The 23,820-nt window shown below is 43.2% G+C and overlaps 1 protein-coding gene across 1 annotated transcript in view; it reads left to right on the forward strand.

Moving 5' to 3' along the window:
- Window positions 1–23,820, forward strand: part of ADAMTS17 (ADAM metallopeptidase with thrombospondin type 1 motif 17) — a 338,281-nt gene that overhangs the window by 229,522 nt on the left and 84,939 nt on the right. The window contains exon 15 of the mRNA XM_038532673.1: window positions 5,840–5,960. Coding sequence (XP_038388601.1) covers window positions 5,840–5,960 — 121 coding nt within the window. The remainder of the gene's footprint in view (window positions 1–5,839; window positions 5,961–23,820) is intronic.

Genomic DNA, 23,820 nt, shown 5'->3' on the forward strand with positions numbered 1-23,820 from the left:
CAGTGGCGTGGCAGGTATCTTCCAAGTCCTTGGAATGAAGCAAGGCTATGGAAGGCTCCAGATCGGAGTTTCTTTTCCTTGATGGAGAGGTGTAGAAGTGTAACTGCCCATGAGTAGAGGACTAAACAGCATCCAGGTGATCTGTGAGGCCCTCACTTGAGGGCATTTTGGGTTTTACAACTAGACATTCTATCATGATGGAGCATCCCATGGATCATTTACCACATTGTAAGGGGGCTCTGCTTCCTGAGAGTAGAGGGGAGCCAGCCTGTTGTCCTTGCAGTTCTCCTGGGCTCCAGGATGCCTCAGCCCAGAACTGCTTTAGCTCAGAGGATGGAGGCAACAGGGGTTACTTCCCCAGTGGGAACTCATGCTTAGGGCTCTTCCAGGTGGAGGGTATTAGGCATTTACTGCCCCCTCGGGAAACAGATGGCTTGGCATATGACAGTAATGACTATCTCCATGAGTGTCTCTATCTCTGAGCTCCAAACCTAGGACAGTGGTCTCCCAATATGACTTGGGCCCCTAGCATTACCTCGAAGCTCATTGGAGATGACAAATCCTTGGGCTCCATCCCAGCAATGAGTGACCTGCCCAGCCCTTTAGATGATTCCCGCATGTGGGAGTTGGAGAACTACCACCCCAGGTGATCCTTTGTCCGTGGGCCTGGGAGATCTTCTGCCCACCCTAGAAATTGACCAATGCTGGTCAGACTGGGGGAACTTGTTCCCTTTAGGCTTTCCAGAGCACACAGAGCAAGACTTTGTCTGAAAGGGCATACCATCTTCATAGACTAATTTTAACCCTCATTACCAACCAAAAAATAAGCAGATGGTCCAGTTTCAGAAAGGATCCCCCAGTGTCTCAGATCCAGATATGAGCCCACACTCTTTAGATGCTGTATTTGGCCTCTTGAGAGGAATAGATGTTGATGAGTATGGGCCCCCCTGGGCTTGCCTGTAAACATCTGCTTGTCTGGGGCAACAGCATCTCCTCCAGGATCAGCCATGAAGGCACCTAGTGCTGGTCTGGCTATGTAGGGGCTTTGCATGAGCTTGTTAAGCCATGACCTTTTCTCATACTTGTCTCTTTCCCACCAAGGTCCTTCTTGCAGGGAACCCTTGAGGAGAAGTGTTTTGCTCATCAAGGAAAGTATGTACCCTCCTAAGGACTCTTCCTCCCAGTGAGTCCCTGTCCTGTTCCTCCCTAAAGTACCCCCCATGCCTGTCCTTCCTGCTCCTGGGTGAATTCCTGCTCTGGCAGATTGCAAAGACATGCTTTGCTCCTTGTCCTGATCTCCTAGTCAGACTGCAGGTGGCTTTTGAAATCCTAGCACAGATCTCTACCTCATAGGTGGTGTTTCTCCTGTTTCTTTAGCTTCTTTATTCTGAAGATTTCTACATTCTTGCAAACCCAGCATGCTTTCAGAAGAAGCCTCACACTCTCCAGAAGTTCTCCCAGTGACCCCACCCTTTGGCTGAGGATAATCAGGGGAGATACCCAGCCGGCCCAGGATTGGGAGGCAAGAGGTGAGGGACTGCTCCTGACCCTGCCAGATGGCCTGCTGTGTGGCCTCAGATTCATCAGATGCCATCACTGGGGCTGGGATGGGCAGTTGTCTGGACAGAGTGGGTGTTAATTTAGAATATCTAGAAAGTATTTAATCAAGAAGCTGAGAAACCATTCAGATAGTGGGTAGCCAAGCCAGAGACCCATTATTGCTGAGTGGGAGTGTGGTTAAAAGACAGTAGGAAGCCCATGTAGGAAGAGTCTAGAGCTGAAAGCACCAGAGAGATGGGGAAGCCACATATAGAGTCACGTCAGAGTGACATGAAAGAGGCCAGTGTTTGGGAGCCAGAAACCAGCTGGAGCTTTAAACACAAAGGAGCAATATAGATGGGCAGCACATACATGTGCAGCCCCACAGATTTGATGGCAGGGCCTTTGCTGAGCATACTGGTCAAGCAAGATTTTGGGTCTTGGTTGCCTTGATTTCTTAGCCTGCATCATTTTCTATCAGGCAGCTTGACAGCAATCATCCAGCAGTCCAGATCCTGAATCTAGGCAACTCCTGCAACGTGCTCTAGCTTCCAGGTGCCCTGCAGCAGCTGGTCTACCTCCAGGCCACTCTTGGGTGTCCCGCCCAGGCAAGGTTACAGTCTGTGCTGGTTACCATCTGAATCTCCATGTGTCACCTAAGTCTCCCCAGCTCCTTCAAGTCCACTTGCCTGCATTTGTTCCTTGCCTGGCCTCTAGCTGCTAAGGCCCCCAGTCTTGCCCTTGACCTATCTTTCTACTACTTTGAACACACTTTAACTTTCCTGGTTTTGTTCTTTGTTTTTGTTGTGTTGAGTTGTGGGTTCTTTGTTTGTTTGTTTGTTTTTTTCCCCAAAGGCTGCTCTTTTTCAGTTTCTTAATGGCCATTTTTTGGACTAACCTTGCTCAACACTTAGTATATCTTCAGGTGTTTTTTTGTTTGTTTGTTTGTTTGTTTGTTTGTTTTCTCTCTCATTAAACTTTTGTTTTAATGGGTCTCAGAATTCTGTGACAGATTTTTGGTCAAGCTGTTTCCATTAAAAAGTACTGATTTTAAAAACTAATAACTTAAAACTGACACATACACACAAAAAAACAAATGGGCCACAAAATATTCTCCTTTCCTTCTGAAGGTTTTATGATGCATTGTTATCATTAATTGGTCTTTTACTATTAAACTTAAATGGCCAATTGACACAAACAGCTCTGAGACTGTTCTTCCACCACTGATTAAGACTGGGGTGGCAGGTATTGGGGATAATATCCATTTAGCCTTCTGAGCTTTCTGGGCAGACTTGGTGACTTTGCCAGCTCCAGCTGCCTTCTTGTCCATTGCTTTGATGACACCCACAGCAACTGTCTCATGTCATGAACAGCAAAACGGCCCAGAGGAGGATAGTCAGAGAAGCTCTCAACACATATGTTTGCCATGATCCATATCAACAATGGCAGCATCCCCAGATTTCAAGAACTTGGGGCCATCTTCCAGCTTTTTTTCCAGAACGACGATCTGTCTTCTCCTTCAGCTCAGCAAACTTGCAAGCAATGTGAGCTGTGTGACAATCCAGCGCAGGTGCATATCCAGCACTGATTTGGCCTGGATGGTTCAGGATAATCACCTGAGCTGTGAAGCCAGCTGCTTCCATTGGTGGGTCATTTTTGCTGTCACCAGCCACATTGCCACGACGAACATCTTTGACAGATACGTTCTTGACATTGAAGCCCACATTGTCCCCAGGAAGAGCCTCATCAAAACTTCATGGTGCATTTCAACAGACTTTACTTAAGTTGTAACATTGACCAGAGCAAAGGTGACCACCATGCCAGGCTTAAGAACACCAGTCTCCACTCGACCCCCTGGTACAGTACCCATACCACCAATTTTGTAGACATCCTGGAGAGGCAGACGCAAGGGCTTAACAGTTGGATGGGTTGGTGATAGAATGCAAGCCAGAGCTTCAAGCACTGTGGTTCCACTGGCATTCCCATCTTTATGGGTGACTTTCCATCCCTTGAACCAAGGCATGTTAGCACTTGGCTCCAGCATGTTGTCACCATTCCAACCAGAAATTGGCACGAATGCTACTGTGTGGGAATTGTAGCCAATTTTCTTAAAGTAGGTGCTGACTTCCTTAACAATTTCCTTGTATGTCTTCTGGCTGCAGGGTGGCTCAGTGGAATCCATTTTGTTAACACCAACAATTAGTTGTTTCACACCCATAAGCCAGAAGGGCATGCTCATGGGTCTGCCCATTCTTGAAGATACCTGCTTCAAATTCACCAACAGCAGCAGCAACAATCAGGACAACACAGCCTGAGATGTGCCTGTAATCATGTTTTTGATAAAGCCTCTGTGTCCTGGGGCATCAATGATGGTCACATAATACTTGCTGGTCTCGAATTTCCACACGGAAATACCAATGGTGATACCATGTTCACGGTCAGGTTTCAGTTTATCCAAGACCCAACTTGGCATATTGAAGCAGCCTTTTCCCATCTCAGCAGCCTCCTTCTCAAATTTTTCGATAGTTCTTTTGTTGATCCCACCACATTTGTAGATCAGATGGCCAGTAGTGGTAGAGTTGCCTGAATCTACATGTCCAATGATGATAATGTCGATGTGAGTCTTTTCCTTGCCCATTTTGGTTTAGGTTTAGTAGTGGTATTCATGACACCTGTGTTCTGGCAGCAAACCCATTGCAAAAAAGCCTATCTTCAGGTCTTTACTGAAACGTATGCAGTTATGTTTGGACACACAACAGTAATTTTCCCGTAATTCTTCCCTAAGGAAATGAAAGGATCTAAGGATGAGAATTTGGGATTGTTGCTGAGGTAGAGCACCCCTTCACTCTTCATAGAACATCCCAGAAGGCAGTGGTTCCCCGAGTGTGGTCCCGACCAGCAGCAGCAGCAGTGTCATGGGGAAACTTGTTAGAAATTCACATTCTCAGGCCCAGCCAGACCTACTAGGTCAGAAACTCTGGGCATGGGATCCAGCAGTCTGTTTTGATAGTCCTCCTGGAGAGGTGGATGCATACTCCTTTTGAAAAACCAGTGCCAAGGGCATCTGGGGGCTCAGTCAGTTAAGCGTCCCATTCTTGGTTTCAGTTCAGGTCATGATCTGATGGGTCATGGGATCGAGCCTTGCATCAGGCTCCATGTTCATCGGGGAGTCTGCTTGAGAGTCTCCCCTGCTGCCCCTTCCCCCACTTAATGTGCATGCTCACTCACTCTCTCAAATAAATATTTAAAAAAAAAAAAAAAACCTGCCATCATGAAGCAGAGGATTCGTTGAAGTGCTCCACACCCTGCCCTGTTTCAGTGGGGGGCAGGGAGGGAAGCATCTTCCTAGCACCCATCCAAAATCATGGGAAGGAGCAAAATCACCATGGCCTTATTTGGCTGTTGACTCCTCTACGGCCTGAAGTACCAATCCCTAATGCAGGGCAATGGGGGAACTGAGTCTTGTTCTGGAACTACTCACTTCAGGAGGAAAAGTGGACAGGGGAGTTTGAGCAGCTTAACTTCAGCAATTAAATACTCAGTGTTCACCATAATATAAGGCTATGTTATTTTGCAGAATATAAAATTCTCATATTTTTTTTTCTTTTTGGAAGGAAAAACAGGAGTTCACAACTTTTTCCCACTTTTCATGAACTGATTTGGGCTATGCTGCCCAGAGACCACTCAGGGTCAAGTTACTCTTCTCTGACCTCACACATGCCTTTTTGAAAGATTTGGGAGACAGGGGTCTTCCTGGGAGAGGTCTCAATGGAGAAATGGGGGCCCATTCCCAGCCATGTCTGAATGAGCTCTCGGCCTCCTGACCTCAACGGAAAAGTCAGTATGGTTTCTGCACACTGTTCTGCTGTCTGTTCCAACCGAGATAGAGGTATCCTATGCAGCCCCAAGGGAAGTGTGAATCCTGTGAAGTTGTGGCCGCAATGGAAGCTGTAAGGGAGGCAGAGGCCTAGCCTCTGCCTCAGGTAGCACTAGAAGGGCCAGGCTTCAGGCCTCAGCAGGAGTGCTTTTTTTGCCTTCATGGGCCTCCTCCTCTGTAACAAATAATAAAAAAATATATATGACAACTATGTGGGTGTAAAGACAGATATAGTATAAGCTCGATTCATTTTTTTCTCTTCTGATTTTAAATTAAAATATTTTCTTGGGCCTCTGAAAGGATGGTGGGCCCTAGGCACCAACACTTGCTGGGCCCATTGGACAAGTCAGCCCTGCGGAGATTTGCTTTGAAAAATGCCTCTGAGTCTTACACCCAGAATAACCCAGCCCTTTGGTCATTCAGAAAATTGGCTGTGATGGCATCATCGGGTCCGCGGCCAAGGAAGACCGGTGTGGGGTCTGCAGCGGGGACGGCAAGACCTGCCGCGTGGTGAAGGGCGACTTCAGCCACTCTCGGGGTACAGGTGAGTGCGAAGCACAAGGGAAAGGGATCCCTGACCACTCCTGGAGGACAAGTGAGAGGGAGACTCAAGGGGATACTGCAGCTGCAGGACAGCCTGTGGGTGTTTATATATTTTATTTCCTTTGCCCAAAGCCAAGGATCAAATGCTTTCATCATCAAGGGCTAGTCGGTGATAGATAGGTGACCCAGCACTTCAGTGTTATGCTTGCTGAAAGGCAAAGAGGAAACATTCTTGCCAGAATATCGTGAGGTTCCTAGAAGTGAATAGTTTGCCTGTGGAGCTCAGTGGTACTGCCTGCCCAACCAGCTCCCCTGAAGCTTCGTACCACCCCATCTTCTGATGCACCGCCTTGCCAGGACATTTTACCTATAGAGGAAGAGGTTTGCTCTGACTTTTCTGTCACTTAAAGTAGGAGAGCATTTACACACATTCCTAAAATGTGCATGAAGCCTTCTGTTCCAGGAAATCTGAGAGTGGCTTCTGCCGACCATGAATGCAAAGTCAGGGAGTCTGCTGTTTCCCAAATGTAGACCTCCCCCAATGCTGTGCTTAGAGGTCCATAACATTCAACTGATCAACTGATGGTCTTTTTTTTTTTTTAAAGATTTTATTTATTTATTCATGAGAGATACAGAGAGAGAGGCAGAGACACAGGCAGAGGGAGAAGCAGGCTCCATGCAGGGACCCCGATGTGGGATTCAATCCCAGGCCCCAGAATCACTCCCTGGGCCGAAGGCAGGCCCGAGCCACTCAGGTGTCCCCAGCTGATGGTCTTTTTAAGTCTTTCTGCTTGAGCCTCCTGCACAGCTGTCGGTTTCCTTGATGAGAGATGGGAGATGGGTTCTGATCTCTTGTCCTGGAGGACACCAGCTTCTGACATCCAGGGAAGTATCTGGGTTGATACATAATGAGGGGAGCAGGAGGCAGACAAGTCATATGGGGAGAGAGCTCTTCTAGAAACCTATTTGTGTGGTCCCTCACCCCACATCACCAAGAGCGACATCACCAAGGTAGTTTGTTGGATGGAGCTGAGCTGAGAGGCCTCTATTCTAATTTGAATGATTGGATAGAAGCTTTAGGTAGAAGCTTTTCAGTTCAGTTTTACCCTCACAGGAGAACAAAATCCCACAGAATAGGCTTCTGAGAATGAAATGGAGAGAAGTCTATACAGACCCCCATTTCTCCAGGTGGGCACATACCCTGCAGAAAGGGCAACCTATCGCACAAGCATTTTGCAGGAGCTGGTGAGAGCAAAACTAGAGGCAAATGCAAACACAAAACTTAATTTTAAAATTATGCTTAAAAATTACATTTGAGGCCAGGTTTCTGGTTTTTAAAAACAGGTGCCCAGCATATGAAATAGGAGACTCATGTGAGAATCTGTGCCTGCTGTGTGGCTCCTGAGGTAAACTGAAGATCATGCTAGAACCAGTCAGTTTGGGGGAAAAGTGCCCTCAGAAGCTGCATCCTCCAGGACAGTACCCACGGGCCATTTTAGTCTGTTCGAATTTTAATTATAGTTAAAATTAAACTTAAAAATTCAGCCCTTAGTGCTCCAATCTCTAGTGCTCCATTGCCACATGTAGCAAGGGGCTCCTGTGCAAGACAGCCCACAGAGAGAACATTTCCATCCCCACAGAAAGTTCTCAGTTGGGACACCTGGGTGGCTCAGTGGTTGAGCGTCAACCTTCGGCTCAAGTTGTGATCCTGGGTCCCGGGATTGAGTCCCACATCAGGCCCCCACAGGGAGCCTACTTCTCCCTCTGCCTATGTCTCTGCCTCTCTGTGTGTGTCTCTCATGGATAAACTTTTTTTTTTTTTTTAAAATGTTGGGAAAAAAAAAGAAAGTTCTCAAACAACACTGCTCTGGAACTTGGGTGATTTATATTTGTTTTGACATGTCTGAGGCCACTTTCTCTATTGGGACCCTTAGCTCCAGTTTGCAGTGAGACTTTGACCTTGTCTGTTATGCCAGCAAGGGCAGCTAGGAATAAAACCTCTGCAGTTGGCAAGTGTTACTACTGATTAAAAAAAAAAAAAATAGGAAGCACTAGAACCCTTTATTTAAATCAAATGTTGTGCTAAGCTCCAATAAACTGAACTGACTACAGTTGCTCCCTTACGTGGAAGGCAGGTCAAGCACAACTGTGCCCACTCCTGCCCCCTTGAGGAATTCACCAGAACACTAAGGCCATTTCTGCTACACACATCTTTGGAAACCTCCACTGCTTGCATAGCAGCTCACTTCCAAGAGAACCCCAATAGGGAAAGAAAAAAAAAATCCTCTTTTTTTCCCCAGAGTCTAATCTACTTGTTGACCTTTCATCTTGGTATGAGTAGATCCATTCTTCCAATCATAGTAACCTGTTGTGTTGTTTTTTTTTTTTCTCTCTCTCTCCTTTCTCTGTCCTACCTCGTGCCTGGGTCCCATCTGTGCACAGGAAGAAGGGGGGTGGCAGGAATGTGCAGCCTTCCTTCTGGGGGTGGTCAGGATTCTGGGGTCTGGCTGCCACTCCCCTGTGGAGGGACAGGTGGCCATTGGAAACCTCATGAGGGTCAAGCTCTTGCCACCCTAGCTCATGATATTTGTGCTTCCTGCCAGCTTCTGGGGCACAATAGCCTTAGCAAACCTTCAGAGAAAGATAAGCACCCACTAGCTTCCCCCACCTGGAAAAGTTCTGTCCTTCTGAACAGTTGCCAGATGTCACACCTTTGTTTTAAGTTTGAAGCTGTTTTTTTCCAAATCCTAATGTTTGGGGCCTGTGAGCAGAAGCTCATATCAGTGTGGATTCTGCTTACTGTAGCTGTGCATGAAATGCTCACTCACACATGAATGCACCACTATTTAATATAGTTCCATCAAACACAAACCTATAATTGGGGTCTGACATTCTGGAATGTACGTATGCAAAGGTACAAACGGTTACCCAGTAAACATTTATTCAACACTACTCTGTTTTAAGTATGAGATGTGCAGAAATAAAAGTTAATGATCACTAAGTTGGTCACTGCCTGCAGAAGGAGGGTACCCCCAGGCAAGCAGCTTGAGTCCATGTGTGAGGCGGAGGCTGCTCAGTGGGGGGTGCTCTGGGGCCTCAAATTCTGGTGGGGTGCCTTGTCCCGGCCTGCTGAAAGATGAGGGTGGTCCCTGAGCCATAAAGGATGGGTAAAGTGAACTGATGGTGGGGGTGGAGGAAAGCTATTTCAGGCTGAAGAAAAAAACAAACTTAGAAATGGTATAAAGCCCCCAGGTCACATCACATCTGGGTGACTCCAAGTACAGCCGGGTGGATTCGCTAATCCTGTCAGTTTAGATAGGAAGGTAACTTTCATCTCTGCCCAGCTAGAAAGACTGGGAGAAGGAGGAATGTCTTATCACCCTTAAGGGTGAATATCAAAAAGAAATACCACACCACAGAGATAACAAGTAATCAAATTCAGGATTTTTGCCCAATTATATGAAGTTCTGACCCTTGCCTGAACTCTTCTGGATTTTTTCACCTAAGTGTTTGGGTTGAGACTACACACACACACACACACACACACACGCACACTCAGGATGCCAGGATGCCCCCCTCTTGTGTCCTTGAGGGATCACAAAGAGCAAATGGGAATATGGCATTCTGAGTGTGGGCTGGTTATTACCCCCCTGGCATGCTGACTCCTGACTTTGGACAACCAAGGCCCTCAGCAACTCAGCTATAGAAGGGATCTACTCCAATGGCTATTGTATTGTTTCTCTAATGGATGGGCTTGAACATGTTCAAGCCTTTGATTGAGTTGAAAGAGCTGAGTTTATTTTTAATTTAGTGATCTGAAAGTTCTTCGTAGGATGCCTCTATCTCATTCATTAAAGTATCACTATTTTAACTTTATTCTGTGCTCCTCCTTAATTCTGTGCACCTACAAAGGTGACTGGTGGCCCCTGAAGTCCCCCTGGAGAACACCCATAGCACCCCATGGGTTCTGAGTCACTTTGCACTTAATCTTGAAGAGAACCTTCTCAATTAATGAATTCTTAAAAGGGAAGGTGATGGGATCTATCCCTTTTGAGTGTGGATAGATCTGCAAGTCACATATGTATTCAATAATTACCTTGAGAAACTCTGTGACATGCCAAGTTCTGTTCCCTGGGTGTAGGATATGGAGGTTCTGTGGGGAAATTTACCCTGTATAATGACAAAAAATGACTCTTTTCTCTACCGCATTTAAGAACTACAGTATCAGCTCCTTGAAATGTGCATGTAAGCCATTTACAGTATATTTCTTTTCCTCAGTCAAGAATAATCTTTGTACGAAGGTGTCCACATGCGTGATGGCAAAGCCTGTTCCCAAGTGTTTCTCATGTAAGATGTTTGTATGTCATGCACAGTATTAGAGGTGACATGTCTGGTGTGGGACTCTTTCCTCGCTTCTGTGCCTGAATGTGTTCTGAGCAGAGTCAATGGGAATGAGTTGTGCATGAAGTCATTGGATAGACACTAAGGCCATTTATCACTGCTATATGATGTTTAAGACTGATTGCCAAAAAGAACTGTAGAATAAAACCAATTTAAAAGCTATAAAAGGTAAAGGGTTATGAGATTGGAGACCAGAAACATGTATCAATGTGCCAGGGATACATCTTCATTTTCCTCAGTCACACCTGGCACTTTGGCAGAAAATGCTAAGACACACCAGAGAATTAGCCACAGGGGGCACTATCTTCCATAGGGAAGTCACAGAGTTGGACTTCCCAAAGGGCAGGGAATAAGAGCCTCCTGGTCTTCATACTGGAGATCAGGTCACGGCCTTGCTTTGGCCCACCTACACTGCTCTCACATCATTGGAACTGGACAAGGGTATTAGTATGACCCCACAGGCTTTCCAAACATGTCTTTCCAGTTAGACCCAGAACAACCCTTAGGGATAAACATAAAGACAGTAGTATTCTCATAAACAGCTTTATTTAAAAAAAAAAAAAAAAAAGGAGAGAGAGAGAAAACTATAAACTTACACAAAAGCTTCTCCAAGCATTCTGTAAAACAATTACCCCTCACCCCCCCCCCCCAAAAAAAAACCTGTTGTTTCTTTCACATGTTTGATACAGACTCGTGAAAGAGTTCTAGGCCACCTCGCCAGAGTTTTACCTGTATTCCATCATGGTACCTACCCAACACAATTGTTTCCTTCCAAAGAAAGTTAACATTACTAAAAAAACAAGGGAAAGGTGTGGCCACATCATCATCTAAAGTACTTGGGGAATTCAGACAAAAATTATTTTGCAGGGGAATGGGTTCATAGCCCAGTCATATTAACTATTCAGAAGATTTGAGATAGATTTCAGGTCAACATCACCTTGATGTCCCTTTGAACAACTCATCCTTAGAGCAAAAATGACACGTTCTCCTAGAAGGATGGCAAAGGCACTGAATTTTATCCATGGCTTCATCATGGAACTAAAATCATGTCCCTCTAACTGGATTTCTCTTGCTTGATGGCAGAGACTGGAATGGAAAATTATTCCAAAGATAAAGTCTTACCTACCCTACCTAAAATGTGATGTTATCTTGTGAATTCTTAGAGTACATCCATCCCCCTTTAGTGATTTTTCATGCCCAGTCAATATATGGTATCTGGCATCTGCATAAGGGACCGTCTGGTATGAGGGATGACAAGGTACTTTGGGACTTGGTGATGGGCCTCTTGCCATTCCTGGTCACTCTTTACACCAACCTCAGTATGGGCTTTGAGCTGTGGGTCAAAGGAGGAAGCCATCAGAAAGAGGACAGTGAAGTAGAGGTGATTTCCTTGGTTTATGAACAGAACACCTGCCTTTTTTTCCCAGGGATTATCTCTTTCATTAGTTTTCTGCATATCTTAGAAAAGTTAGCAGAACCCACGTGTGGGCAGTGACTCCCCTGGCCTATTACTCAGAGGTCACTTGAGGGTGAGCCTCCCCTGATTGTGTGTATACCCTGAGCTCTTCACTGCTTATCTGCTCTGCCCCCAGCATACTTGAGAGAGGAGAGAAGACAGGGTCCTTTTCAGTGTTACTTTTTTTGCCAAAGTTAAGTTTAAACATAGGTGTGGTGACCATGCATTGGTCATAAACATACTACCTTGCTGTGGAATGTGGTAAATGAACAAATCTGGATCTTGGCAGATGGCATCCATTGCCTCTAATCCTAGCAGCCTCATCATGCTAACACCAAGATTTATTAGTCACAAAATAGGAAGATTCCATGTAACAGCAGCTTCTTTCCGAGAAGAATTCAACTCCCCAAGCAGATCCTGTTCCCAGGTCAGTTGTGTGGTTGAAATGGAGATTCCTCCCCAGAAAAGATTCCCATTCCAGTGACCCTGAACAATTTTGTCTCCGTTGTTGACACTTTACTGTCTTGTATGCCTAGAATCCAGTAATTCTTCAGACTCCCCCAGAAGGAAGGAATTTCTCTAAGAAAAATTTGTGGTACAAAGCCGAATGCTATAATCCTAAAAGATGTGTTCTATTGTTTTGTTTTGTTATGTTATGTTTGTTTTGTTTTGTTTTGGTGGCCAGACTTTTTAAGTAGAAAAGCCTTGCTAGAGCAAAAAACTGTTTTCAATCACGAGCCCCCTGCCTCCCCCTGTGAGGACTGGACAGTGCAGGGACCGTGTGCAGTCTCTCCGGGCAGGCCAGTGATGCCATCCCCTGTGGGAAGTGTCTGGAAGGAATCACCCTGGAGGACCATACCCCATCTGGTTAAAGTTACCCTGCCTGGGAATCAGGATCAGGGCACAGAAGTAAGATAACCACTGCCCTCAGACCAAACTGTATTTATATCTGTGAATCCCCCCTAAGCATTAAGTAGAACATGTATGTGTGAAACTTCTGGAGCTGAATCTATGGTAACAACACCCAGGTATTTGCTGTCAAGACTGACAGACACTGCTTAACTTTCCATCCAAGATGGCTGGCTGAAGAATAAGTGTTTCCACTCTTCCCAGGCTCACCTTAACAACGATGAAAAGGAACTTATTAAGAGGTGCCTGGGTGGCTCATTCGGTTGAGTGTCCCACTCTTGATCTCAGCTCAGGTCTTGAGTTGTGAGTTTGAGCCCCACATTGGACTCCACACTGGGCATGGAACCTACTTTAAAAAAAAGAAAAGGGGGGAGGAGCAAGATGGCGGAAGAGTAGGGTCTTCAAATCACCTGTCTCCACCAAACCACCTAGAAAACCTTCAAATTATCCTGAAAATCTATGAATTCGGCCTGAGATTTAAAGAGAGACCAGCTGGAATGCTACAGTGAGAAGAGTTCGCGCTTCTATCAAGGTAGGAGGACGGGAAAAAGAAATAAAGAAACAAAGGCCTCCAAGGGGGAGGGGCCCCGCGAGGAGCCGGGCTGAGGCCGGGGCGAGTGTCCCCAGGACAGGAGAGCCCCGTCCCGGAGACGCAGGAGCTGCACCGACCTTCCCGGGCGGAAAGGGGCTCGCAGGGAGTTGGAGCAGGACCCAGGAGGGCGGGGATGCCCTCGGGCTCCCGGGGACAGTAACAGCAACTGCGCACCCAGGAGAGTGCGCCGAGCTCCCTAAGGGCTGCAGCGCGCACGGCGGGACCCGGCGGGACCCGGAGCAGCTGAAGGGGCTCGGGCGGCGGCTCCGCGGAGGGGGCTGCGCGGCCCCGGGAGCAGCTCGGAGGGGCTCGGGCAGAGGAAGAGGCTCCGTGCGGAGGGGGCTGCGCGGTTCCAGGAGCAGCTCGGAGGGGCTCGGGCGGCGGCTCCGCGGAGGGGGCTGCGCGGCCCGGGAGCGCGAATCCACCAGCGCAGGCTCCGGAGCACAGGGCGCCGGGACACAGCCCAGGATCCGGCCTCCCCCGGGACAGGCAGAGGCCGGGAGGGCCCAGGACAGCGAGGACGCTCCTGCCCCAGCTGAGCAGATCAGCGGCCCCGCCCCGGAGCCTCCAGGCCCTGCAGACGGAGTTCCTGCCGGAGCTGAATCCAGGTTTCCAGAGCTGGCCCCGCCACTGGGGCTGTTCCTCCTGCGGCCTCACGGGGTAAACAACCCCCACTGAGTCCTGCACCAGGCGGGGGCACAGCAGCTCCCCCAACTGCTAACACCTGAAAATCAGCACAACAGGCCCCTCCCCCAGAACACCAGCTAGACGGACAACTTCCAGGAGAAGCCAAGGGACTTAAAGTACACAGAATCAGAAGATACTCCCCGGTGGTTCTTTTTTTGTTTGTTTGTTTTTGTTTTTGTTTTTGTTTTTGTTTTGTTTTGCTTTTTGATTTGTTTCCTTCCCCCACCCCCTTTTTTTCTCCTTTCTTTTTCTTTCTCTTTTTCTTTTTTTTTTTTTTTCTCATTTTTTTTTTCTTTTTCTTCCCTTTTTTTTTCTTTTTTTTTCTCTTTCTCTTTTCTTTCCTTCTTTCTCTCCTCTCTTTTTCTCTTTTTCCCAATACAACTTGCTTTTGGCCACTCTGCACTGAGCAAAATGACTAGAAGGAAAACCTCACCTCAAAAGAAAGAATCAGAAACAGTCCTCTCTCCCACAGAGTTACAAAATCTGGATTACAATTCAATGTCAGAAAGCCAATTCAGAAGCACTATTATACAGCTACTGGTGGCTCTAGAAAAAAGTATAAAGGACTCAAGAGACTTCATGACTGCAGAATTTAGAGCTAATCAGGCAGAAATTAAAAATCAATTGAATGAGATGCAATCCAAACTAGAAGTCCTAACGACGAGGGTTAACGAGGTGGAAGAACGAGTGAGTGACCTAGAAGACAAGTTGATAGCAAAGAGAGAAACTGAGGAAAAAAGAGACAAACAATTAAAAGACCATGAAGATAGATTAAGGGAAATAAACGACAGCCTGAGGAAGAAAAACCTACGTTTAATTGGGGTTCCCGAGGGCGCCGAAAGGGACAGAGGGCCAGAATATGTATTTGAACAAATTCTAGCTGAAAACTTTCCTAATCTGGGAAGGGAAACAGGCATTCAGATCCAGGAAATAGAGAGATCCCCCCCTAAAATCAATAAAAACCGTTCAACACCTCGACATTTAATTGTGAAGCTTGCAAATTCCAAAGATAAGGAGAAGATCCTTAAAGCAGCAAGAGACAAGAAATCCCTGACTTTTATGGGGAGGAGTATTAGGGTAACAGCAGACCTCTCCACAGAGACCTGGCAGGCCAGAAAGGGCTGGCAGGATATATTCAGGGTCCTAAATGAGAAGAACATGCAGCCAAGAATACTTTATCCAGCAAGGCTCTCATTCAAAATGGAAGGAGAGATAAAGAGCTTCCAAGACAGGCAGCAACTAAAAGAATATGTGACCTCCAAACCAGCTCTGCAAGAAATTTTAAGGGGGCCTCTTAAAATTCCCCTTTAAGAAGAAGTTCAGTGGAACAGTCCACAAAAACAAAGACTGAATAGATATCATGATGACACTAAACTCATATCTCTCAATAGTAACTCTGAATGTGAACGGGCTTAATGACCCCATCAAAAGGCGCAGGGTTTCAGACTGGATAAAAAAGCAGGACCCATCTATTTGCTGTCTACAAGAGACTCATTTTAGACAGAAGGACACCTACAGCCTGAAAATAAAAGGTTGGAGAACCATTTACCATTCGAATGGTCCTCAAAAGAAAGCAGGGGTAGCCATCCTTATATCAGATAAACTAAAATTTACCCCAAAGACTGTAGTGAGAGATGAAGAGGGACACTATATCATACTTAAAGGATCTATTCAACAAGAGGACTTAACAATCCTCAATATATATGCTCCGAATGTGGGAGCTGCCAAATATATAAATCAATTATTAAGCAAAGTGAAGAAATACTTAGATAATAATACACTTATACTTGGTGACTTCAATCTAGCTCTTTCTATACTCGATAGGTCTTCTAAGCAAAACATCTCCAAAGAAACGAGAGCTTTAAATGATACACTGGACCAGATGGATTTCACAGATATCTACAGAACTTTACATCCAAACTCAACTGAATACACATTCTTCTCAAGCGCACATGGAACTTTCTCCAGAATAGACCACATATTGGGTCACAAATCGGGTCTGAACCGATACCAAAAGATTGGGATTGTCCCCTGCATATTCTCGGACCATAATGCCTTGAAATTAGAACTAAATCACAACAAGAAGTTTGGAAGGACCTCAAACACATGGAGGTTAAGGACCATCCTGCTAAAAGATAAAAGGGTCAACCAGGAAATTAAGGAAGAATTAAAAAGATTCATGGAAACTAATGAGAATGAAGATACAACTGTTCAAAATCTTTGGGATGCAGCAAAAGCAGTCCTAAGGGGGAAATACATCGCAATACAAGCATCCATTCAAAAACTGGAAAGAACTCAAATACAAAAGCTAACCTTACACATAAAGGAGCTAGAGAAAAAACAGCAAATAGATCCTACACCCAAGAGAAGAAGGGAGTTAATAAAGATTCGAGCAGAACTCAACGAAATCGAGACCAGAAGAACTGTGGAACAGATCAACAGAACCAGGAGTTGGTTCTTTGAAAGAATTAATAAGATAGATAAACCATTAGCCAGCCTTATTAAAAAGAAGAGAGAGAAGACTCAAATTAATAAAATCATGAATGAGAAAGGAGAGATCACTACCAACACCAAGGAAATACAAACGATTTTAAAAACATATTATGAACAGCTATACGCCAATAAATTAGGCAATCTAGAAGAAATGGACGCATTCCTGGAAAGCCACAAACTACCAAAACTGGAACAGGAAGAAATAGAAAACCTGAACAGGCCAATAACCAGGGAGGAAATTGAAGCAGTCATCAAAAACCTCCCAAGACACAAGAGTCCAGGGCCAGATGGCTTCCCAGGAGAATTTTATCAAACGTTTAAAGAAGAAATCATACCTATTCTCCTAAAGCTGTTTGGAAAGATAGAAAGAGATGGAGTACTTCCAAATTCGTTCTATGAAGCCAGCATCACCTTAATTCCAAAGCCAGACAAAGACCTCGCCAAAAAGGAGAATTACAGACCAATATCCCTGATGAACATGGATGCAAAAATTCTCAACAAGATACTGGCCAATAGGATCCAACAGTACATTAAGAAAATTATTCACCATGACCAAGTAGGATTTATCCCTGGGACACAAGGCTGGTTCAACACCCGTAAAACAATCAATGTGATTCATCATATCAGCAAGAGAAAAACCAAGAACCATATGATCCTCTCATTGGATGCAGAGAAAGCATTTGACAAAATACAGCATCCATTCCTGATCAAAACTCTTCAGAGTGTAGGGATAGAGGGAACATTCCTCGACATCTTAAAAGCCATCTATGAAAAGCCCACAGCAAATATCATTCTCAATGGGGAAGCACTGGGAGCCTTTCCCCTAAGATCAGGAACAAGACAGGGATGTCCACTCTCACCACTGCTATTCAACATAGTACTGGAAGTCCTAGCCTCAGCAATCAGACAACAAAAAGACATTAAAGGCATTCAAATTGGCAAAGAAGAAGTCAAACTCTCTCTCTTCGCCGATGACATGATACTCTACATAGAAAACCCAAAAGTCTCCACCCCAAGATTGCTAGAACTTATACAGCAATTCGGTAGCGTGGCAGGATACAAAATCAATGCCCAGAAGTCAGTGGCATTTCTATACACTAACAATGAGACTGAAGAAAGAGAAATTAAGGAGTCAATCCCATTTACAATTGCACCCAAAAGCATAAGATACCTAGGAATAAACCTCACCAAAGATGTAAAGGATCTATACCCTCAAAACTATAGAACACTTCTGAAAGAAATTGAGGAAGACACAAAGAGATGGAAAAATATTCCATGCTCATGGATTGGCAGAATTAACATTGTGAAAATGTCAATGTTACCCAGGGCAATATACACGTTTAATGCAATCCCTATCAAAATACCATGGACTTTCTTCAGAGAGTTAGAACAAATTATTTTAAGATTTGTGTGGAATCAGAAAAGACCCCGAATAGCCAGGGGAATTTTAAAAAAGAAAACCATATCTGGGGGCATCACAATGCCAGATTTCAGGTTGTACTACAAAGCTGTGGTCATCAAGACAGTGTGGTACTGGCACAAAAACAGACACATAGATCAGTGGAACAGAATAGAGAATCCAGAAGTGGACCCTGAACTTTATGGGCAACTAATATTCGATAAAGGAGGAAAGACTATCCATTGGAAGAAAGACAGTCTCTTCAATAAATGGTGCTGGGAAAATTGGACATCCACATGCAGAAGAATGAAACTAGACCACTCTCTTGCACCATACACAAAGATAAACTCAAAATGGATGAAAGATCTAAATGTGAGACAAGATTCCATCAAAATCCTAGAGAAGAACACAGGCAACACCCTTTTTGAACTCGGCCATAGTAACTTCTTGCAAGATACATCCACGAAGGCAAAAGAAACAAAAGCAAAAATGAACTATTGGGACTTCATCAAGATAAGAAGCTTTTGCACAGCAAAGGATACAGTCAACAAAACTCAAAGACAACCTACAGAATGGGAGAAGATATTTGCAAATGACATATCAGATAAAGGGCTAGTTTCCAAGATCTATAAAGAACTTATTAAACTCAACACCAAAGAAACAAACAATCCAATCATGAAATGGGCAAAAGACATGAACAGAAATCTCACAGAGGAAGACATAGACATGGCCAACATGCATATGAGAAAATGCTCTGCATCACTTGCCATCAGGGAAATACAAATCAAAACTACAATGAGATACCACCTCACACCAGTGAGAATGGGGAACATTAACAAGGCAGGAAACAACAAATGTTGGAGAGGATGCGGAGAAAAGGGAACCCTCTTACACTGTTGGTGGGAATGTGAACTGGTGCAGCCACTCTGGAAAACTGTGTGGAGGTTCCTCAAACAGTTAAAAATATACCTGCCCTATGACCCAGCAATTGCACTGTTGGGGATTTACCCCAAAGATACAAATGCAATGAAACGCCGGGACACCTGCACCCCGATGTTTCTAGCAGCAATGGCCACTATAGCCAAACTGTGGAAGGAGCCTCGGTGTCCAACGAAAGATGAATGGATAAAGAAGATGTGGTTTATGTATACAATGGAATATTACTCAGCTATTAGAAATGACAAATACCCACCATTTGCTTCAACGTGGATGGAACTGGAGGGTATTATGCTGAGTGAAGTAAGTCAGTCGGAGAAGGACAAACATTATATGTTCTCATTCATTTGGGGAATATAAATAATAGTGAAAGGGAATATAAGGGAAGGGAGAAGAAATGTGTGGGAAATATCAGAAAGGGAGACAGAACGTAAAGACTGCTAACTCTGGGAAACGAACTAGGGGTGGTAGAAGGGGAGGAGGGCGGGGGGTGGGAGTGAATGGGTGACGGGCACTGGGTATTATTCTGTATGTTAGTAAATTGAACACCAATAAAAAAAAAATATATTAAATGATAAAAAAAAACAAAAACAAAAACAAAAAAAAAAAAAACAAAAAAAGAAAAGAAAAGAAAAGAAAAGAAGAAAAGAAAAGAGAAAAGAAAAGAAAAAAAGAAAAGAAAAGGAAAGAAAAAAGAAAAGAAAAGAAAAAGAAAAGAAAAGAAAAGAAAAGAAAAGAAAAGAAAAGAAACTTATTAAGAAGTTTAAGTGGAACAAGGACATCTCATGCATAGAACCCGAATAATAGACTTGGATTTGCTGCAATAAACAAACAAGACACAAATCAAAAGCCTCCCAAATCTCAATGGCTTAACACAAAAGTTTATTTCTTGTTCCTGCTGCATGTCCAACATGGGTGGTAGGAGGGTCTGCATATTTGAGCCTCTTATGGACCGGGGTTGACAGATTTCATTGTTCAGAAGCTGTAACAAGCACCTCGGCTGGAAAAAGGGAAGACAGTAAATCAGGCCCTGATGTTCTTCAAGCTCCTATGTGCACATCACTTTCACTCACATTTTAAGGATCAAAGTATGTCCATGATCCATTTTAAGGATCAAAGTATGTCCCATGGTCACAAGGTTTTAAGAGGGCGTGGAAGTACATCCCTGTCTTTTCTGGACAGACACCTGGAGATATTTGGTGGCCAGCATCATGACATAGAACCTGCAGAAAACATTTTGCTGTTTCTGTGGTTAGCACCCAACCAGCTGGTTGGGCTCACTGCCCCCCAGCTGAAAGCCAGTCCTGATGGTCAGCCAGTCCTGCCTATATTCACAGAGACAACCCATTTATAGCATCCTTCCTAAAAGAGCTTGCAACACAAATGGGAAAGACCAAGGAAAGCTGAAAGGAGGACCCATGGGAAAAATAAGATCACTCAAGTAATAGAAGTGAAAAATCTCTACCAAGTATTCTCAAAAAAATTTGAGATGCTACTGTATTCATAAAACTAGTACAGAATGTGGGGTGCCTGAGTGGCTCAATTTGTTAAGTGTCTGCCTTCAGCTAGGGTCAGGATCTCGAGTTCCTGGGATCAAGCCACACATCCAGCTCCCAGCTCAGCGGGAGACTGCTTCTCCCTCTCCCTCTCTCTCTGCTGCTACCTACCCCTCCTTATGCTCTCTCTCTGTGTCAAATAAATAAAATAAAATAAAAAATCTAGTACAGAATGAGAAGAAGCCATCAGAAAAGAAAAAAATCTCAAAAGTATGACTCTCAAATTAAAAACATGTAATAAAGGGCATCATAAAGAAATGATAAGTAACAGACAAAAAAAATGTTTGCAATAAGTTGAGTAAGTAGAGTTTGAGTTGATAAATATATGTTGATAGGTACTAAGATATACTTTTAAAATTCCTGATCAATTAAATAAAAATAAAAAGCCAGTAGAAAAATGGGCAGTGCTTATCAACAAGGCAGTTAACTGAAAAGGAAGTGCAAATGGCCAATCAATATGTAATAAAATGCCAACCCACACTGAGAGAAATGCAAATTAAATCTCCCATATAATTTTTTTTCACCTATTGGATTAGCAAATGTTAAGAAGATGGATGATTTCAAGTACTTAGAAGTCTGAATAAACAGACAACCTCATAGAGTGTGGGATGACATATATTAGTCAAGTTGTATGGAGGGCAGTTAAGCTATACAAGTAACATTTAAACTCATGTATATTTGACCCAGCAATTCTCACAGCGGATCAGGTAGAACGTGGCACTGTTTGCTGGAGTATTCTTTCTTTTTTTTAAAGCACTTCTCTTGAAATATAATCCACACACCATAAAATTCGCCCATTTAAAATGTGCAATAACATGGGTATGTCGCACATGCACAAAGTTGTGCAAGCATCACCAGTCATCCTAAAAAGAAACCCCACAGTCAGCAGTCATTCCCCATCTCCCTCCTACCCTGGCCCTCAGCAACTACTCTCTCTGTCTGTTTCTCTGTTCTGAACATTTCATATAAACAGCAAACACTATATGTGGTTCCTTTGTGACCGGCTTCTTTAACTTCACATAATATGTCACGGTTTGTCCATATTGTGGCATGTATCAGTGGCTTCATTCTTTTTATTGCTGAATAATATTTCATTGTGTGGTTCTACCACATGTTTTAAAAATACATTCATCACTTGATGGGTATTTGAGTTGTTTCCACCTTTTTATTTTTTTTTTTTAGGTATTATGGATAATGCTGATGTGAACATTTGTATGTAAGTTTTTGTGTGGACATGTGTTTTCATTCTTCTTGGCTATATACCTAGGAACGGAATTGGTAGATCATATGGTCATTCTATTTAATTTTAGGGGACACTGCCAAACTCTTCTCCAAAGTACCTGTACCATTTTACATTCCTGCTAGCAATGAATGAGGGTTCCATTTGCTCCACATTCTCTATAGGACTTCTTGTCTATTGTTTTGGTTATAGGCATCCCACTAGGTGTGAAGTAATATCTGATGGTGGTTCTGTTTTGCATTTCCCTAATGACTAATGATTTTGAGCATCTTTTCATGTGCCCACTGGCTATTCATCCATCTTCTTTGAATAAATGTCTATTAAAATCCTTTGCCCATTTTTAAATTGGATTATTTGTCACTTTATTACTGAATTGTAAGCTTTCTTTATATATCCTAGATGGTTTCTTTATCAGAATGACTTGCAAATGTTTTCTTCCAGTGTGTGAGTTTGCTTTCTGCTTTCTTGATGGTGTCCTTGGAAGCACAAAGTTTTAAATTTTGATATATTCTACTTTTACCCCCCTTTTGTTGCTTGTGCTTTTGCTGTCATATGTAAGAAACGATTGCCTAATCCAAGGTCATAAAAAGTTTACTCTTATATTTTCTTCTAAGATTTTCATAGTTTTAAGTCTTAGATTTAGGTTTATGATCCATTTTAGGATAGGTTTGCTGTATGGTTTGAGAGAAGAGTCCACCTATCCATGTATGTGGATATCCAATTATCCCAACACTGTTGAAAAGACTATTCTTTCTTCATTTAATATTCTTGGTACCTTTGCTTTTAAAAAGTCAATAAGGGGTTTATTTCTAGATTCTCAGTTATATTCCATTAATAAACATGTCTGTCTTGGGGTGCGTGGATGGTTTCGTCAGTTGAGCACCCAATTCTTGATTTCCACTCAGGTCATGATCTCAGGGTCATGAGATTGAGCCCTGCTTAATGTAGAGTCTGCTTGTCCCTCTCTCTCTCTGCTCTTCCCCTCACACACTCTCTCTCTCTCTCAAATAAATAAAATCTTTTTTTAAAAAACCTGTCTTTATGCCAAATGCCACATTGTCCTCATTACTATAGCTGACTAGAAAACTTAATGAGTAAGCATCAGTTCTCCAATTTTGTTCTTTTTAAATATTGTTTGGTCTATTCTGAGTTCCTTGAATTTCCATATAAATTTCAGGATCAGCTTCTCATTTTTGGCAAAAAACAGAAACAAAAAGCTGGAACTTTTATATAGACCGTGTTGAAGCTGTAAATCAGTTTGTGAAGTAGTCCCACTTTAGCATTAAATATTCTTCTCCATGAACATGGAATGTCTTTCCATTTATTTAGATCTTCTTTAATATCTTTCAACAGTGTTTTGTAGTTTTTGGTGTAGAAATCTTGGACATCTTTTGTGAAGGTAATTCTTAAGTATTTTTTATGCTATTTAATTCAAATTGTTTTCTTAATTTCATTTTGAACTGTTCAACCCTAGTGCCTAGAAATGCAGTTGGTTTTTGTATATTGATCTCATATCTTGCAACCTTACTAAACCAATTTTAATAGCTTTTAGTGTATTCCTTAGGATTTCTCTATATATAAGATCTTGACATCTGCAAATAGAGATGTTTTTACTTCTTCCTTACTAATTTGGATGCCTTTTAAAAATCTTTCTTGCCCAATCAACATGGAGAGAATTTCCAGTACAAACCTAAACATTAAAATATTTCATCATGAAGTCTTATGTTAGCTGTGGGTTTTTTATAAGTGCTGTTTATCAGGTTGAGGAAGTTCCCTTACATTAATTTGTTGAGTGTTTTTATCATGAAGGAGTATTAAATTTTGTCAGATACTTTCTCTGAATCTATTAAAATGATCTTGTAGTTATTGTTTTTTATATAGATTATATTAACTCATTTTTACATGTTGAACCTTGAATTCCTGGGATAAATCTTATTTGATCATGGTATATAATCCTTTCAATATGTTGCTGGACTCAGTTGCTGCTATTTTGTTAGGAGTTTTGTGTGTGTATTCATAAACAAGATAGCCTTGTTTCTAATAGTGAATAATTTGAAACAACCTCAACGTACATCAGTAGGGGAGTAATTATGTAAGCCAAAATTTAAATGAAAAATTAAGTAGGGCTATACACACTCACATGGATTGATCTCCAAGATATATCATGTTAAAAAGTATAATATAATACAATA

This window comes from Canis lupus, chromosome 3 (genome assembly GCF_011100685.1).
Source record: "Canis lupus familiaris isolate Mischka breed German Shepherd chromosome 3, alternate assembly UU_Cfam_GSD_1.0, whole genome shotgun sequence".
Classification (NCBI taxonomy): Eukaryota; Metazoa; Chordata; class Mammalia; order Carnivora; family Canidae; genus Canis; species Canis lupus.